At 36.9% G+C, this 19628-nt stretch overlaps 1 protein-coding gene across 1 annotated transcript in view; it reads right to left on the bottom strand.

Moving 5' to 3' along the window:
- The window catches only part of CFTR (CF transmembrane conductance regulator), a 152725-nt gene that overhangs the window by 77012 nt on the left and 56085 nt on the right, over nt 1-19628 (bottom strand). Inside the window, exons 6-11 of the mRNA XM_080936133.1 lie at nt 18706-18869; nt 17743-17868; nt 14421-14667; nt 12593-12685; nt 10639-10821; nt 6752-6943 (exon numbers count right to left, since the gene is read on the bottom strand). Coding sequence (XP_080792259.1) covers nt 6752-6943; nt 10639-10821; nt 12593-12685; nt 14421-14667; nt 17743-17868; nt 18706-18869 — 1005 coding nt within the window. The remainder of the gene's footprint in view (nt 1-6751; nt 6944-10638; nt 10822-12592; nt 12686-14420; nt 14668-17742; nt 17869-18705; nt 18870-19628) is intronic.

Below are 19628 nucleotides of genomic sequence, written 5' to 3'. Positions count from 1 at the left end.
GCAATGGAAGAGAAAGATGCAAATTTTCTCCTTCTTCATCTTACATAGTAAATACTGTTTGCTGCAATGCTTGTGCAACGGCTGTCATGGCAGATGCTTACTTGATGAAAGTCATTTTGTGGTTTCAAAAGCATCACTAATTCTGTGGAAACTGACTACATATCCTAAGCCCCTGACCGCCTTTGCACATTGCCCATCCCTACTCCCCACCATAAAGTATCAATGTTCATTACTGCTCCAGACCCAGGTACTTTTATAAGAAGATGACTCACAGAACAAAGACGTTGGGTCACTTATTACCCAAACACTGGCCTATCCACAATTCTCTTGTCACTGGGGATATGTGAGGCAGGGAAGGAGGGTGGGAGAACAGCTCTTGCTCTCTCTCAATACTGAAATAGGAATATAATTTCCTAAGACATCTTCGACTAGAGCTAAGTCGTACCGACTGAAATCAAGAGAAAGCTCAAGGACACAAGGATGCATGACAGTGCTTTACAAATGACTCTCAATTCACCTGAAAGACTGTCATCTTAAAATCTAGACTCTAAAATTCATTTTTATAAAGCAGGACATGGAGAATTTTTTACCAAAGAAGAGGTTAAAAGTAAAAAATGCCAACATAACTTATTCATTTGAGACTACATGCTAAAAATCATTCTAGCAACAGAACCACTAGGCCCTTCCCCCTTGATAGAGGCTTTAGCTGTCTCACCTAGTGAATAATTTCCAACAACAAACTGAAATCGGAAAACTATGTGAAATATGTTGTGCACACTTTGCCCTTCCACACTCACACACAACTGCCTATTCCTGTGACACAGAACATCATGACACACAGGGTACTTTGAAGATCTTAGAGTTGGACAAAAACATAAGCATGAGGAAGAGGATATCCCATTCCCATCTCTAATTCCAAGCCTTGGTGCAGCACATTAAGAAACAGATCACCTTCAGCAGTCAAAATGAGAACAGAGTTGTGAATGTTTGAATTGGGCAAGTGGGACCACCCACAGATTATGCTGAGGAATTCTTGTGTTGGTGCCATGGCTGCTGAGCCACTGAGGATGCTGTAGTATCCTGTGTTCTTGTGATCACACCTCCTACATGCTTAGGAGGTAAAATCTTCATTGTATGTATGTATGTACATATGTATGCATGCATGTATATATGTATGTTTGTATGTATGTGTATGTGTGTGTATGTGTGTGTATATGTATATATGGCAAAAAGTGGTAGGAAAAAAGGAACAAAGACTTAGGAATTCTTTAAAATTTAAAAAAGTAAGAAAACAAGGAATTTTAGTGTATTGAGGTTCCTTCTGCACCTGATCAAATGTGTGTTTATGTAACAGAAACAAACATGGAAGTTTCAGTCACTGCAAGCAGGGGAGACTCCTGATGATTTTCTTTACAGTCAGACAAGCATAATCAATCCAAGCTTCCAGAAACAATCTGCCCTGAACCTTTCCTGGGCAAAATTCAGTATCCAGTAAAAATGTGCTATTCTATCAGTACACTAGATAGATTAAATTAAAGTAACATTTTTAGAGTCGTGTCCAGAACTTTCCTCTGTAATTCAAAAGAGAACATCCAGCATATACCAAGCTCACTGTAATACTACTTTTGCCATTTTAAAGAGCAGGGATTTAAGGAAAAAGCCTTTCATAAGGTATCTAAAAGGTTCTAACTTGGATGGCCAAAAGCAGTAGATCAAAAGGAACAAAGACTTTGGGGTTCTTTAAAATTAAAAAAAGGATAAAGTTTTACCAAACATTTTATTTAAAGAAGAAAAGGAAGGGTAATTTGCAAGCGAAAGGGACAATCAACAATGCTGCCAATGGACTTTTTTAATGTAAAAGGGGAAATTCAGGAGTTCCAATCCTAGGCAAAGAACTAGAAGCAACTAAGGAGTGCTGTAGTCTAGGTAACAACCACTAAGGGAAAGAGGCTGTTAATTCCAGAGAGAGCACGGTGGAGGGTGTGCAGGAGAGTGGTGGAGTCCTCCAAATGTACACTGTCCCTAGAAGACAGAACCCAGACAGCACTCAGAATGTAACACGGACAGAGACAACTTGGAACGCATGGAAATCCTGAGGGTTCGGGAGAATAACTCTGCAGATAATGAAAGAGCTCAGGCAAGAACAGAATTCGGTCACTACACTGCAGCAGGCAGAGGACACTTTCACACTGCTAATGGCAAGTTTTGGAAAGTGGTCAAAGTGAAGTAATCTTTGAAAGCATAACAACAGGAAAGGGTCTAGAAGTAATTGAAGATCTATGCATGAAACATCTTTTAAAAGGAAAAAGAGATTATAACCATTTCATAACTATTTAAGCCCTTCCTAGTGTTACCCCGTTGGTTCTTTGTCAGGCAAATCTGTGATCCTTCTACCTTGTTCACTGTCCCTGTGTCCTTGAAGCCATGACCTATATTTGTCCATTTTCTGATTGTTGTTTTAAAGATCTCAGATCTCTTAATCTTGAATCAATTGATATTCTTTTAAAAATGTTATTTGCAGGAATACCTTACTCTCCACAAATAAACATTTTTTTTTCCACTGATGTCCTTTCCAATGAAAGAAAATTACATAAATAACTATTTCCTATATCCTCACAACTCTTTTACATAAATAACTTTTGTCTCTTCTGGGCCATTATTACCATAATCGCTGTAACTGAAATAGTTTCCAATTATTGTCCCTTCCTCTAGCCACAACAGTGAACAGAGAACTATTGCCAATGGTGTCAGTAATGATAATAATGAGAGCTTTATTTATGGTGAACTTTCTATGTACTAGAGCATTCTACAGAAGCTATAAAATAGCCAATACTAGCTTCATATTGCAGAGGGGAAAACCCCAGTATTGAGACAAGTTAAATAACCTTATGACCCAGCTTTGTCCAACATCAAAATAGATGCTGTGTATGTACTACTAAGCTTCATGTGGTATCCACCTTGTCTGCTCTCCACTGCCACAGCATGAAAGGGATAAACTTGGAAGATCTCACAGCACTCTTGCACCAAAAGTTCTCTAAGATAAAACTCCCACATCTGGCTACCCAAATCCATTCCTGCTCACTCATTCTTGTTCATTGCACCATGGCTCTATCAAGATGCTTATAATCCTCTGCAATAAGTGGTTTCACACCCAAGTTTCTGTTATTTTTCTTCTAAACATAATGCTACCTACCTTTTTGACTTCTCTTAGAGACAGGCTTCTTGAATTATTCAAGTAGGCTCAAATTTCACCACTGACTTTAACCCAACAAGTGCCATAGCATATGGAAATTAGAACCTCAAGTTTGTTTCCCCAAAATTTATTATATAAATCCTTCGTATGAGAAGTGATTAATCTTTCATTTGGTATCCACTTTGACTCTTCTAAAGTAGACACAGTTTTTACTGTCAATTGGACACAGCCTAGAGTCACCTGGAAAGAAGAAATCTCAATTGGGAAATTTTCCAGACCAGCTGGCCTGTGCACATCTGTGGAAAACTGTCTTGATTGCTATTTGATGTAGGAGAGCCCAGTCCACTGCCTTTGGGCTGGGTACCACTTCCTGGCAGGTAGTCTACTTTGAAAGAGAAAGCCAGCCAAGCATAAGCCTGTTAGCAGGACAAAGAACAAATGCGGAAAATAGCATTCTTCTTGGTTTCTGCTTCACTTTCCCACCTTCAGTTCCTTACTCTGACTTCATCCACGATCAACTGTGACTGGGAAGTATAAGCCACATTATCCCTTTCCCCCCCAAGCTGTTTTTGGTCAAAATCATAGCATCAGGAATCAAACCAAAACAGTGTGACATAAAGAAATGACACAGATAGTTTTGGGGGGTCTAAAAAAGCACAGAAGTGGGGTGACTTCCAGCTCTCACTGACACAGAGCAGAAAGCCAATGTGTCCACACTGCAAAGCCCCAGGCTCTGCTATTGGTTCATTTCTGCCACAGGTGCCCAACATCTGTTGACTGTCACATAAGCCAAAATTTTTAAATGTCATTGTTACCATCTTCTCCGTGACCAGTTTTGTCAATATCAATATCAGATCAATGTCTTTTCATTATTCTTTGGCTTGTGGCTCTTCTTGTCCTTAACTATTTCATCTCCACAAAATTCACTTACTAAGAACAACTGGCTCTCAAATTATTTTTCCTGCTTTTTTTCTCTAGTGGTATTATTCTCTGTTTCAAAAAAAGCAAAAATAACTCACTGTTTACCGAAAGGAATTTATACCAAATGCTCGTCAGGCAACTATTTCTTCATTTACTCTAAACAATCAGACCCCATTTTTCTACTCCTTAAATCTAGTCTGACTTTCTCTCTTGTTTTTTCATAGTTCCAATGTTCCTAATAAAGAACTCTTGAGGTCATAAGCTTTTCTTGTAATCCCCAGAATTCTATAGAGAATCACCCCATCATAGATATTAACCTTTTCTTTATATGGACACTGTTATTCTTTAGGCAGACCCTGTTTCTGCCTAAAGAGTCTCTGTTTCTTCTTTTATTCCTAAAATATTCCCCCCCCCTTTATTTTCCATTTTCAACTAAATTCATTATTGGTCTGTTTCTATCACTCTACTGAACAACACATAGGAAGTCTAAGTAGATGTTTCTAGACTAAGACTAATTACTTCTATGTTAAAATTTCTTTAGGGCTGCCAGTATGGTGTGATGGTTTGTATGTGCTCTGCCCAGGGATTGGCACTATTAGAAGGTGTGGCCCTGTTGGAGTAGGTGTGTCACTGTGGGCATGGGCTTTAAGACCCTCATCCTAGCTGCCTGAAGGTAAATATTCTGTCAGCAGCCTTCAGATGAAGATGTAGAAAGAACTCTTGGGTCCTTCTGCACCATGCCTGTCTGGATGCTGCCATGTTCCCACCTTGGTGATAATGGACTAAACCCTGTAAGCCAGCCCCAATTAAATGTTGTCCTTATAAGAGTTATCTTGGTCATGGTGTCTTTTCCCAGCAGTGAAATCCTGACTAAGATACATGGTTATAAGGCCATTCACTAGGAGCACTGATGAACTCTGAAGGTTAAGTAAGAGTGCAGATGTGGGTGGGTGAAATGGTTGATGGTTATTTGGGAGAAGTTAAAGGAAAGATAAGATAGTGGGAGATGGAATATATAAAAAGTGTACTGGATAAACATATGAAACTCGCAATAAACTTCCTTTGTGTAAAATGTGAGAAAAAAAAAAAAAAACAGGAGAATTTATGGAGACAGATTTAGTGGTTGCTAACAGATTTGGCAAACATACAAAAAATAGAATTTGATTATTAATGAATATGGAGTTTTTATTTAGAGTTTCTAAAAGAGTGGTCATCATTGTTCAACTATAACTATACTAAAACACAGTGAATAATACACACTAAAATAATTTTAATATGTCCTTGCATCCAAAAGAAAGAACAATATATTTTGATTCTCCTTCTTTCATTATTTTTAACAGGTTTATTGGAATATAATTTACATGCCATATAATCCTCCATTATTAATACAGGCCATCCTACTATAAAGCTTTAAAAATATCTAAACATTACCATGACCTACCCATGTTCAGAATATCGAAAATACTTGTCACATGGATAAGGGACTCACAGTTCTAAATTTATTAACAGTAATGTATAAATGCTATATTTAGATTATATACATTTTGTAGATTGACTTTGGATACTCAAAATAACATGTGTAAAATCATGTCTATGGAAAAATACATATTCAAAGCAAAGTCTATATTTAGCAAGAAGGTACCACCTTACCTCACTCATACCATCCCATAAATAAGCCAGGTAAGACCTATTACTATCTCCAATTCTTGCCAAGAAAAACTCTTCTAAAAACAGATCTAGTAACAAACCCAGAATATACCAACCTCCAGGTTGTAAATGAAGGGCTTTTAGAAAAGCATGAATATCTTCTGCAGGATTAGCCCTAGTTTTTAGGATAGTTTCTTTTCACTGTGGTCTTAAGGTATACACAAAATATTACTATTGAATTCACAAAGATTTATTGTTTGTTTTTAGCATGATCATACCATGTGATCCAGACTGGCATAGAACTCACTATACAGCCAATACTGGCTTCAATTTCATGACCCTTTTGCTTCAATTCCCTGAGTATTGGGATTGCAGTCATGAAGTACCAAACCCCATATATAAGGAATTTTTATTTTTTCAAAACCCACGCATACTTTTCAAATAAACTGCATCTAGATATAAATTTGCAAACTTAAAGCAGGAGTCATGCTTTTATTCACTGACCCACCTACTCCAGCTTACTCCTAGAGGGATCCTTGCTTTGTATACATTAACTGAATAGAGAGTTAAACATGTAAATTGGTTAGTCTGAAGAGTGAACAAGCATAATCCATGTAGTGGTTTGAATGGTAAATGTCCACAGTGGGCTCCTGTGTTTGAACACATTGTCTCCAGTTGGTGGTACACTGGGGAAGGTTATACAATGTTTAGTGGGGGAAGCTTTACTGGAGAAACTAGGCTACTGGAAGTGAGCCTTGAAGATTTATATCCCAGACCCCCACTTCCTGTTGGCTGTCTGCTTCCTGAATATGGGTACAACATGTCTAGCCATCCTCCCATTCTTGTCTCTCCTTTGCCAAGATGGACTGTCTCCTCCCTGAACAGAATTTAAAATAAACCCTTCCTTCTTCAAGGTGAGTAGTCAAGGCATTTTACCACAATGATGACACAGCAGCTAACACAATCAGCATTTTTTATACATATACTTACCTCCTTCAGTTGACAAGCTTTGACAACACTCTTATATCTGTACTCATCGTAGGAAACACCAAAGATGATATTTTCTCTGATAGTACCCGGCATGATCCAAGAAAATTGAGAGCAGAATGAAACTCTCCCACTGTGCTTAATAATTCCCTCTGAAGCTTCCAGTTCTCCCAAAATCAACATCAGGAGTGATGTCTACAAAGAAAAACAATTGCTAAATTGTTTGATCAAATTCCTTAGCTTTTTCTTGCCTCCAATTCTAATCAGAAGTTTTTAATGTTTAGAGTCTACAAAGGTATTTAATTAAGGATGTTATTAGTACATGACACAGGGACTTGTCTAGGCATAAAATACAAGGAGAAGGAAAGAGGCATCAGCACAGACCCTGTGTTCAGGATCAAGGTTCACAGAGCAGAGCAGGCCCTATGAAACTGCTGGGCTCAGTCTGCAGGCAGGAGACTGGTGACACTGAGCACTTGTTGGGCTAGGTGCTGCCTCTATGCTCTAACTATGAATGTTTATCACAATAAACTAAAAAAGATTCAGTGTTATCTTCTTCTTAAATGGAGATCAGTCTGAAAAAAAGAAGCATATTTAGATAGTATCTGTTAGTGTTTATGATAACCTAAGAGATAACCCAAAAGAACTATCATTAAACAAAATTTTATTGATATTATTCATGCCAAATAAGAAAGTACTTGCATTTTATTAGTATGAAAACTTGCTTTTATCTTTACTAAATACTAGAAACCTATGCATTCCAAAACTGCTTTAAAAAGCTTTCTTTGTGAGCCACGTGAGCCACTTTTATGTAACTATAAAAATAAAAAAGTAAGGAAAGAACTGAAATATGCTATGTGTCCTCACAAGAGGAGACCTAAATAAAAAACAAGTACGTATATAACAGGCAACAGAGCAGGATGTGGTATAGAGAATTTGTTAATCTCCTTAAGAAAAACTGGATGTTCTCTCTCTCTCTCTCTCTCTCTCTCTCTCTCTCTCTCTCTCTCTCTCTCTCTCAATCTGTGTGTGTGTGTGTGTGTGTGTGTGTGTGTGTGTGTGTGTGTAAGAGAGAAAGAGGGAGAAAGGAATGCCCACGTCATCTCTCTGGCCACAGTGTGAGAAGACTTGATGTCCCAGAGAAGAGTGATGCCCAGGCTTTGACACCCTCCCCTCAGAGGCAAAGGGGAGGGTGAATGGGGTGAAGAATTCTGGGAGGGGGGATGTAAATAAATAAAATAATTAATTTTAAAAGCACAATAAAGATCATTCAGTATTAAAATAATAAGTAAAACAAAACAAAGTAAAATATTTATGTCACATATAAGAAAATAATTGGAGAGAAAAATAAGCCAAATGTACAGTGACTAGAAAACTTGAGCTGTTTTATTTCCAAAAATCTCATATAAAATTCTTTAAAATAAAATCCTTGTTTAAGATTTTAATATAAAATAGAAACAAATTCCCTTTTAGAATCCTTTTGTTTTCATCAATCAATTAATTAGTTAATTAATTAATTAATTCATATTATATCCTGGCTCCAACTCTCAGTCCCACTCTTACAAATCCCTACCCCCATTACAAATCCTCAGAGAAAGAGAAGATTGTCTTGAGTACCAGCCCACTCTGCTACAACAAGTCTCAGTAGGACTCAGTGCATCCTTTCCCAATGAGGCCCATCCAACCTGCTAGGTAATAGGGGATCCAACTGCAGACAACAGAGTCAGAGTCAGCTCCTGGTCCAATTGCTAGGGGATCCAAATGAAAACCAAGCTACACATCTTCTATAAATGTGTATAGAGCCCAGGAACAGCCCCTGCATGCTCTTTGGTTGGTTTGATCTCTGTGAATACCCATGGGCCCAGGTTAGTTGACACTCTAGGCCTCATTGTGGTGTCCTTGATCCCTCTGGCTAGTTCGATACTATCCCCAGCCCTTCCATAAGACTCCCTGAGCCCAGGCTGATGTTCGGCTGTGGCTCTCTGCATCTGTTTCCATCCACTACTGAATGAAGCCTCTCAGGAGACATGTATGCTAAGGATCCTGAGATCCTTACTTTTTATTTTTATTTTATAACAGCTCTGCCTCATCCTTTTTTGTTCTCTTCTCTCTTTCCCTCCCACCCTTCCTCTCTCATTGTTTCATATTCTGAAATAGAATTTTAGGGATTAATAAGTATATATTCATATTATTGAAAGGCACTCTAAAACAACACTGATTTCAGCGAGGATCTATTTTATGGATCTCCACAGCAAGTACTTTGCTGCTCAAAGCACAGACTCAAGTCAAATTTCATTTCTTTGGTCCTCAATCTATTATCTAGCTAGCTATGAAAAAGTATTTACTATTATCTACATGACAGAACATATCTTAAACATCAAGAGAAAGCTTCTTGGCAGTGAAATTTCGTCTTTAAGCACTTTTCACTTCTAGCCAATTAGATTTTGTCAGATGTCTCTCCAAATCATAATAGATTGTTCTTGGTACTGGGTGGGGAGTAACATGGCCACTGGATAAATTAACATTTAAAAACCTTTCACTTGACATATTTTATTAATATATAAAAAGCAAGACTGGGTCTATCTATTCAATAAAAATCCATATATATAGAAGGGTCAAATATATATATAGAAAGAGGTCAAATCTAAACCAACGTTATTTTGTTTTTTATTTTGTACCAGCTCTGAAAATAGATTTGTAGTAAAGAATGGTTAAACGGATAGTTTTTCAACCAATAGTTCTTGAAAGTAATCTATATATATGACAAAGTTAAATTATATACAAAAAAGTCATAAGAAATTATGTGAATAACTAACAACCTGGAGGAAATCATTACTGAAGCAACTTATATTTAAGAAAACATTATACTCAAATATTCCTACAAATTATATATAATATATATTATACCAGATATTCCACACATATATGAATTTCCCTGAAATATTTTGTATACTGATAACTAGAGGAAAAGGAAAAATGAATAGTAAATTAAATTCTTAATGATAAAAATAAAAAGACAAGAAACAAACACAAAATCTGATGTGTTGGCAAGATACAAATCAACGGTACACAGTGGCATCCCAGGGATAACCAAGAGCTGCCTGACTGGACCTAAGGCCAACCATTCAGAGTGTTCAGTTCGTACCTAGTAGTCTAGTAGTGCAGACCTAACTACTACCCATATCTGGAGAGGTCATATCTCCTGGAAGACATCCTACTACTTGCCATCTTGTAAATGAGTATGATTTCTGAGTTCTAAATTCTTACTTTCATAACCACATGTAAGTATAGTTCTCACCTCTTATTAAAGATATCTCTTTTTTGAAACTGTTGCAGAGATGTATAGCTAGTCAGAGAAGAATTGACCATGTTGATACATCTAAGATGCAAACTGTATTTGAGGCTCAGGGCAAACTGTGGAAAATGGGACTAAAAGATAATCAAAGAACAGACATGTGTACTGCTAGATAACAAATATCTCCTGGACACAAGATGCTACACCTATGAAATATTCAAAATACTGTTCTCTGAGTAAGTCCTACATGATAACGTTACCTGTTAACATGACAATGTAGATGAGGTTACCTCAGAAGCTCCATCCCCTAGTTGAAAAATTACAATCCAAGTGGTTGAGAGAGAATCAGTTTTCTCTAAAAATAAGCTCTTTGATAGGTTATCCAATCTTAAGTAATCAGTTCTAAACACACGCTTATATAAAACACAAATTAGATCCAGAACATTACATATGATAATAATAAACAAAAAGGCTTGAATTTGAATGTAAGGAGGGGTACATGGAAGAAGTTAGATACTGGGGAAGGAGATAGAAATTAAGTAAATGCAGTACTTGTGTGTGAATTTCTCAAATTAACAATTTAAAGAGACAGTACCTTTCCTGCTCCAGTAGATCCAGTAACAGCCAACATCTTTCCATTCTCTATATTTAAACTGATATTTTTCAACACAGGATTTCCCAAAATACAGAGATGACCAAAACTGAGGGGGTTCTCACCACTGGAACGTTTTCTGCCAACATTGTTTAGTTGGACTTTCTCCAGAAACTCCCCAAATCCCTATTTATACACATTAAAGATAATAATGTTTTCAAATTTTTTCACAGAAAATTTTATGTGCGATCAGCTTAAAAAATACATGTACAGGATACATTTAAATACATACATATTATTAAATTAATTTACAATATATAACTATAAAGTACATGGTTTCTGGAGAGCATGGTTCAATGTGTTTGAGGAATGGGTATATTTAACGAGAACAAAATTTCTCTTCATCAGATTTTTGCTTATCATTGTCTCAATCTCATATTATTAATGGCTAATGTGTATGTGTGTGTGTGTGTGTGTGTGTGTGTGTGTGTGTGTGTGTGTGTATACCAAGACTATAAGGAAGTATATACATGTACCCTTTTTTTTACAAACTTGGTAAATAAATTAATCTTCGACATGATATATAAGGCCAGTTTTACAATTTTTTTTAAACTGTAGACTCTGGCTCAGCAAAGATGAATGATTAGTCACAAATAAGTAGTTCACAGGGTAGAATTACAATTCAATCTTCTGTTCCTCTAAGATTTGCTATAAACATTTATCACTGGCTATATTGCTCAAAGCAAACTCGGGGGTTTTGTCTCCAAACAAAATTAATAGTATCAAATAGTGATCATGAAGAAGCCTGTGAAACCTTTGTGCTTAGTTTTAAGTGAATCTATTTTTGGGTACTTGACATCCAAAGATCCTCTTTTCTAAGGTTAACCTGCCTGAGAATTCATTGTTTGCTACTTTTTATGATCCACTTGTACTTCACAATTGTTCTTGCCCGGCTTTCTACAGAAAGAACTCCCTCTGTAGTATGATGCCTAAATCACTAAGGTACTCTCCAGAATGTAAAAAGATCAGACCCAAACAATGGCATCAAAATGAATGGTAATGTCTTGAAACAACAGAGAACCACAAAAGCAAAGGTAAAAAGAATAATTGGCAAAAAAGAGGTAACAATGTATTTCACCTAGATTTTAAATGTAGGAGTCTATCTTCATATTTCAAAAATAGTACTTCTAAATCCAACATTGGGGATTTAATTAGGAGGAGTTAAGAGGAAAAGTGAGCATTGAACATGGTAAAAAATCTAATCAAAGTTTGGCAGACTTGTCTCTCAGGTGTTGCCATCAAAAGAGATGGAGCATATGCTGAACAAGATGGCAGTAAAGCTTGGGGACTGATGACTAGAAGGTTACCATGCATGACATTCAGGCTTGAAACTATGACTAGAGATTTGTACCTTCAGGTCATCACAAAGAGAGAGTAAACTGTTTGAAGGTGCTCATGGGAACTCAAGGCTCATGAACGCTGAATGATATGCAGGAAAACCTTAGAAGTCATGATCAGAGAAGTTGATCTTCACTGTAGAACCATTATATGCAAAGTACACTAATGAACAGCCCATTACAGCATCTTAGTAGGAAAATACTGTCTTCATTTTACAGATGAAGACACTAGAAACTTGACAACTTGAACATAGTATGATTTAGATTACATGAAAAGTGTATGCAGGATTCAAACCCAGTGCTGAAGGTATCATCTTCCTGGCCTGTTATATAATACCAATTATATGACTTTAAAGAAATAAAAGCACTTTATGTTGCATTTAATTCTCCTGGTTTCCCACTTTTCCCTTTAAAAAAGAGAATACCCCCTCCTTTTAGCTCTATCAGATATAGTATCTTTCTAATCTTATATTTTATTGATTAGAAATTTAGGTGCATGAAAAGGAAAAGGCCCAAATGTTTACATATTTTAAAAATCCACAATATTTAGAAATTCTCACCTCCTCCCAAAATGCTGTTACATTCTCCATGACTATGCCTGTGGTCATTAAGTTATACTCCAGTACTTTATATTCTTGATTCTGTAGGAAATCCTAGTCAATAAAGACCAAATCTTTCAATTGTAGAATCATAATAGCAAAAATGTATTGTTATATCTTCTTATACTCTAACATTACAGTGTCTTGTGTGGATTTTAATCATTAAATTAGAAGTTGTTTTTTAATAAGTTAACTTTACAATTGTCTTAAAGTTAAAGTGCCAAGCAGTAGGATCTATCATAGTCAAAATATATTCTTTCAATAGATTAGTTTATGAAATTAGTTTTATATTTGATATCAGTGCATAGTTGTTTCTTTCTTACACTGTTACATGGGATATGACTTTCTAATGAAACCTGACAATTATTCATGTCTCAGTTCAAGGCTGGTACAAATGAAAAGAACACCACATTTTTCTACACTCTTTACAAGCAACATCACAGTCATTGCTTCTCTATATAAGGGAAGTATAAGGACTTCATAGAAGGACTCCATCGTCAAGGGAAGGCCTCCTTGAGAGAACTCAAACCACATGGCTCTTGGGGAAGATGGAGAGCATAAGACGTAAATGCGTGCACCTGGCTGTTCTCACTGGTCATTGCCTGGCCTCTAGTCTTTCTTCCTTGCCCCTCCCACCTCCCTTCCTCTATTAGTTTGTCTCATTTCCTTTTCTTTTTTCCAGATATTTCTGTGTTACTCTTCATTGATATTCTCACTTCTCCCTTACCTCTCTTCCCTTCTCTCCGTCTTTCTCCTCTCATCCCTCCACCCAACTACAATAATGTCAGCAGAGAAATAAGATTTCATTTCAGAGCCCCTATGATTCTAAATTTCAGTAACTGCTCTCGTCACACAACTCAAGTTCATTTGACCTTGGGGGTGAAACCTGGAGTAGGAAAGGTTGAAAAAGATTTGATAACCTGGGCAGGGCAGACACTTGAAGGCAGTTAGTTGCTCTAATTGTGGGAATCTGCATTACTAGATAATGTCAAATCTCCAGAAGGCACTCAACACATGTATGTTTATACACATGAATGACTGCACATAGAGGTATAAATTATATTTCTCTACTTGTAACTGCTATTAACTAATTCAAAAAGTTTCAGAGGCCAAATAAAACATGTATATAAAAACTAAAATTACATCGGCCGGAGGAAACAATGAGAGAACCATTTAAAAAGTGGCCAATCCCCCCCCCCAACATTTATTCATCATGATTTACTTTCTATATTGAATATTTAACTAGATATTTTAAAGTATAATAAGACATTTTGTCTCAGAAGTTTATTCAATTTGCTATGAATGAACTACGTCTTCTGTAAAGCCCCAAATTAACCTGTAAGCCCCACCTGCCCATGGATCAGGTAACTTCCTGGCATGCTGAGAGCTGAAGTTCTTGGAACATAACAATGCCTCAGGAGAAAGTACAGTGGCCTATAAGACAGGCATTCCAAGGCCAGTGGAACATGTTTTTAACTTCCTGCTGAGGTTTATTTTCAATGTTTTTGGATATTTACAAGCTGTCTAGAAATAATCTATTCACAGATTTCTAGAGTGGGATTTTTCTAGATTATAGAAATAATTATTTTAAATTCATTTGACATGCAAAATTTGTTTCATTAGATTTTTCACTGTAAGGACTCATGAGACTATACATGAAAATGAAAAGAGAAAATCTAATCCATTAATAATTCCAAAATCAATAAATTAATTTTAGAGATTTCACCCATTATACAAATTCTAAAATCTTTCCAAAATCATATAAGTGTTATGGTATCATGGAAGTTACCTGTATTTTTCTTATTGTTCCCAAAGAGTCATACCATATCTGGACTGCAGTGGGGAACTGCCGTGTGACTGCCATGCGCAGGACAATGCAGAACGAAATGGTGGTGAATATTTTTCTGAGCATGATTCCATTGATGACTGTATAGGGAAGCACAGATAAAAAGACTACAAAGAACCCTGAAAAGAAGAAGGCAGAGCTAGTGAAGAACCTCACATAGGCTGCCTTCCGGGTCATTTTCAGTTCCTCCCTGTGGAAAACAGAAGATGTGACACATTATTTTCTTTCAATTATCAGGTGTCTTAAAATTTAAAATCTGAATATACAGCCTAAAATTTGGGAGTTATAAAACTTCTCTTGGCCTTAATTAGCTTATATGACTGTTAATGAATATACCATGTATTTACACCGCATACTTGTTAATATAAAACAACTAAGAAGTTGAATTACTATCACAATTAAATCCTTAATTATAATTAAAATTCATTTAAATTCATATTATTTAATATGGATTTAATTTCATACTATTTTTATATCTTTCATAACTTCATTATTAACCTTTGAAGTGATGTATGGAAGGGAAAACAATGTTACAAGCTTTATGAACAAAATGACAATTTTGTAGCTATCCATCAGATTCTTGGCATTTTTGAGATTCTAGCTTGGCTTTAAATAGCATTAACAAGGTCTATATATATCAAAGAGGAGAGATTCCCAAGTGTCAACATGGACTCAGAACAGCTGACAAATGTTACTGGGTATTCTCTTCCCTGACTACTGATGCTGAGATGCTGCTCTAGCTTCCCAGAAGCTGCTCTGTAGTCAGAGGCCAGGGATTCAGCTGCAGGTGGTTCTTCAGAAAGCAGGGAGTGGCCAACGCCCTCCTATTCCCTTTCACTGCAGTGCAATTATCTGCAGCCACACCTCACTAGAGGTGCAGTCCTCTAGTCTGTGCCAGTCTGAACTCCAGCTGAGAGGTGTCTACAGTTGTAACGTATACACGAAGAGGTTACATGATTTAACAGGGAAGCAGGGACTGCAGAAGATGGTGACAAGAAGATGGAGAGCAGTACTGCCCTCAACCCCACCTCTGTTCCAGGAGTCATAAAACCTCAGGCCACTTGCGATCATTTGTAACAACCACTTCTTGTGGGCAAAGACCAATGGTGAACACAAAATGAAGGCTCTGTTTGAAAGGAACAGTAACTGATCTACAGCCTGCTGCAGGGAGGCACCTGAGACACAAACGCTATGCCTCCACACACCTCTAACCCAGAGGAACAAGTGTTATTGTTAACTAGTAGAACTAAAAAAAAATGTTTTTTAAGTCCTCAAAGAAAGCAGTGTACTACACTAAGCTCACCACAGAGATCAAGTGTATGACTGATACTGATCAGCCTAAGGAATTGGAGTGTTTGATCTTTCAATAAATTTGTACTAAAGGTGGACTATTATTCAGGCTCTGCCTCTCTTACCTATGTTTCAAGGAAACCACTCTTCCCTCTAACTACATGTGACACCATGACTAAAGAACACAGAGCACTCCCCTTGCAGAGGTGTAAAACTTAGATGGCAGCATAGCAGAAGATGTTAAAGGGCATTGTGTATCCCTTTTCTTCTAGAGATAAAAAATAGATTCATGAGGCTGGGATCTATGAAAGGAGAGAATTGCTTACAAATGGCAGTAAAGTGTCAGAATGGTTCAAATATATTAGAACAGCTGAGAAAAGTCAGAAGTAACATAGAAAAAAGAACAGTCAATCCAAAAACACTTAACAGAATCTAGAAACTAATATAAAATCTCTATCATTTTATGAGTCATAAAAATATTCTATCAGTTTCTTATAAAAATTGAAAGTGCCTTTATTGCTATAAAGCAATAAAAGGCAGGCTTATTTCAAGAACACTGCATAGCCCTTGGCCCAGTCCAACAGTAGCCTAGGCTGAGGTAATCATTCTTATAAGAGCATCCCATCAGTCTCTCCCAGAACATTGTATTTGCTCTGCTGAGTAAAGCAATTCTCACTTTCCTTTTACGTCAGAACGTTCCAGCTTTTTCAGGTAACAATTTCATGCTGTATCAAACAGGTTACTACCAGACAAATGCTAGCTATCAGAATTAACAGACCCAAAATACAGAATAGATTTCATCATGCAAGGAAAAGAAGGGTAAAATACCAATGTCAAAACAAAACAAAACAAAAAACAAAAAGCTGTCAGCCATAGGAACGACCTTCTGAGAGCTGATTGTGAAGCCTGAGAAAACTTGATACTCTTGATAACCTCTTAAGCCCTGCCAGGACTGTATTCACTGGCCGAGTGTGAGGGAGCCCTCAACCTGTTAATGTGAAAAACAACTCTTATCAACTGAACAATTGCCCAAGATCTTTAAGGATGTTTCTGGAAAGAAAATGTGGTTCCTTTCCTGGATTTACCTTGAAAGGCATAACAAAGACAGGTGGCCAATACTGTTTGGAAAATAAATACTCTTTTGCTCTTTCTATTTACATGCCAAAGGACTTAACATTTCAGCATTTCCACTGTTGTTCCCATCACACACCTGTGGCTCAGTGACCATCATCTACAGGTCTCCAGCAGCCTGAACGTGAAACAGCCCAAATTCACACTATTGCAAAACGCACCCTTCCTTTCCTTTTCCCTATGAAACACTCAAATACGCCGTGTCTTTAAATTAGCAGTATCCTTCATGGTGCACCCACATCCTGAAATCTACAACATTTCCTTGACTGTAGTTGGTAGAACAGGGAAGTCAACTAAAAAAATAATATTACATGGCTACAGCAACGCTCATTTTTCTTTTACCCAAAATTATCTCAGTAATTTTTTATCACTCTGTGCTGTACGTTTTATTCATTTTTTTTTTCCTTTTTTCTATTGGTCAGAGGTAATCTTTACTCATCTGCAAAAGGTTATCTTAGGTGAAAGCAGACAAGATATACAGGGGTGCTAAGTAAAGATTCCATCTCACAAGGTGGCTTTTGTTACAGTGACTAACTTAGCCTCTTGTAAGCAATTTAGATGAGTAACACTAAGGAAAATTTTTCTTTTTCATTATTCTTCAGGCTCAAATTAACAGAAGTTGTGCAAATGTGGGTATCAATGACACTTTGTAAGTCATAACACTTGAAGTACAGGGTCATACAGGATCACCCTTTCCTCTCAGAACTGATGTATACAAGCCATGGTAAGACTCAGGACATATGCTTGAATTTGACAAAGTTCAGATGAGTTGAAAACCACCTGAGTGGTCAGTTTTAAATGTTAAATATAAAATTAGACCAATATTGTAATTATATCAACTTACTCTCTCAACTTTTCAATTATGTTCTCCATCGCTGATTCCCAACAATAGGCCTTAACAGAATAGATATTATCAATAATTTCTGATGTGATCACGAGTCTTTCATTGATCTTTGCAGCTCTTTTATCTCTGTAAAACAATTGATCAACCAATCAATAACAGAAACAAGTCAAATTATAACTAATAACTATTCAAAATTTTAAGAAATTCAATAGTTTTATTTGATAAACATTGTTATCATCTGTAAACAGCTGGTAACAAACCAAATTCTAGCCGGGTGGTGCACTCTACACTCAGGAGGCAGAGGCAGGCAGATCTCTGAGTTCTATATCAGCTCAGTCTACAAAGTGAGCTCCTGGACATCCAAGGCTACAGAGAAAAGCCCTGTCTCGGAAAAACAGGAAGAAAAAAGGATAAAGTTAATTGTACCATCTAGCACATGCCTCCTGAGTGCCAGACACCCCCCATTAGATGAACTTTGGACAATATCCTAATCCAATCCTTCACAAACTCTCTAAGAGGTGATCACCTCTATTTTGTGAGGCAAACGAAAGTATATACAAACTTAAACAAAGGTCTGTCTGTGTCCTCAGATTTTTAACTTTCTTTCACACTCAAACATGCAAACTACAAATTCTGTGCAATGAGCACATCACATGCCTCATATCACCAATACAACAATGGAAGCTCTGTTAGGATACCCTTCGATATGGAGTAGAAGAGACCAGCTCACTCCATAGGTCTAGGCATTCCTTCCAGTTCATATGAATGCAGTATCTACGCTACATAAACTTTATGAATACAAAAATGTACTGAACCTTAAAATATGCACAAAGAAATCCTGTAGAAAATACTTATCCCTTTGTTATATAGGAAGAATTATTTACACAGTTAAAAGAAGCCCTTGTAAGTGATATGCATGGTTTTACTGTCAGGGCCTGGAGAAGCTTTGACAGAGGTCCCTACCTGTACTTCACCATCATCTTCCCTAAGACAGCTTGAAAAATAACCAGGATTATCAGTAAACCAAGGCCACAGAAGGCTGAGAACTGTAACAAGTCCCAAAGAAGCCCCATCAGAAGAGCCACTTGTAAAGGAGCAATCCATATAAAATGTGCCAAGGCAAGTCCCTGAAAAATAAAAGCACAGAGAAAGTCAAGTGGCATATCGTATTCCACCTTCAAAAACTATGCGAAGAAACACATGTGGAAGAAAATGAGCACTTAAAACTTATCCAATCAATAAATTCATGGTTCTGAGTACACTACAATTTATGTATTGGGCCTAATTGATGCACAGTCACTGGACTGTTTTTATTCAGTAGAATTGAGATCATATACCTTTGAAAATGTTCCAAGGTTTTATCAATGCCCTTTTTAGATAAAGCTAGTGTCCTCATATAGAACACGTGGGAACAAGGGACTCTTTTAAGTTTAACACACACACACACACACACACACACACACACACACACTCACTCACAGAGTATCTGGTACTCAATTCATTCAACAGTAATTTATTTAACACTTGCTATATTAAAAAATACTGGAAATGCAAAGATAAATAAAACACAGTGTCTGTCCTCAAGGACCTTGAATTTACTTGTGACATCAGACAGCACAGAACAAGAGCTGCTCAGAGTATTATATTTAGCCAAAGTACATAGCAGTTTAAAGTATTATACTAAAAGGAAGCAAGGTAAGTCTGATAAGGATTTCGTTTTGAAAAACATTATTAAGAGCAAGCTGAGGTATGTTTGAGTTGGGCAATTTCACATGACCTCAGAATGGAGCTCTGCTACACAACTAAGTTTTCCCAGTGTCCAGAAATAGCCAAACCAGGTATGGGTGGGACTTTACTACTTATCACTTTTACCTGATGCAGGGCAA

Source organism: Micromys minutus, assembly GCF_963924665.1.
Source record: "Micromys minutus genome assembly, chromosome: 23".
NCBI classification, from domain to species: domain Eukaryota; kingdom Metazoa; phylum Chordata; class Mammalia; order Rodentia; family Muridae; genus Micromys; species Micromys minutus.
The sequence above is the reverse complement of the archived record's forward strand: the minus strand, read 5'-3'. Positions and strand labels throughout refer to the sequence as shown.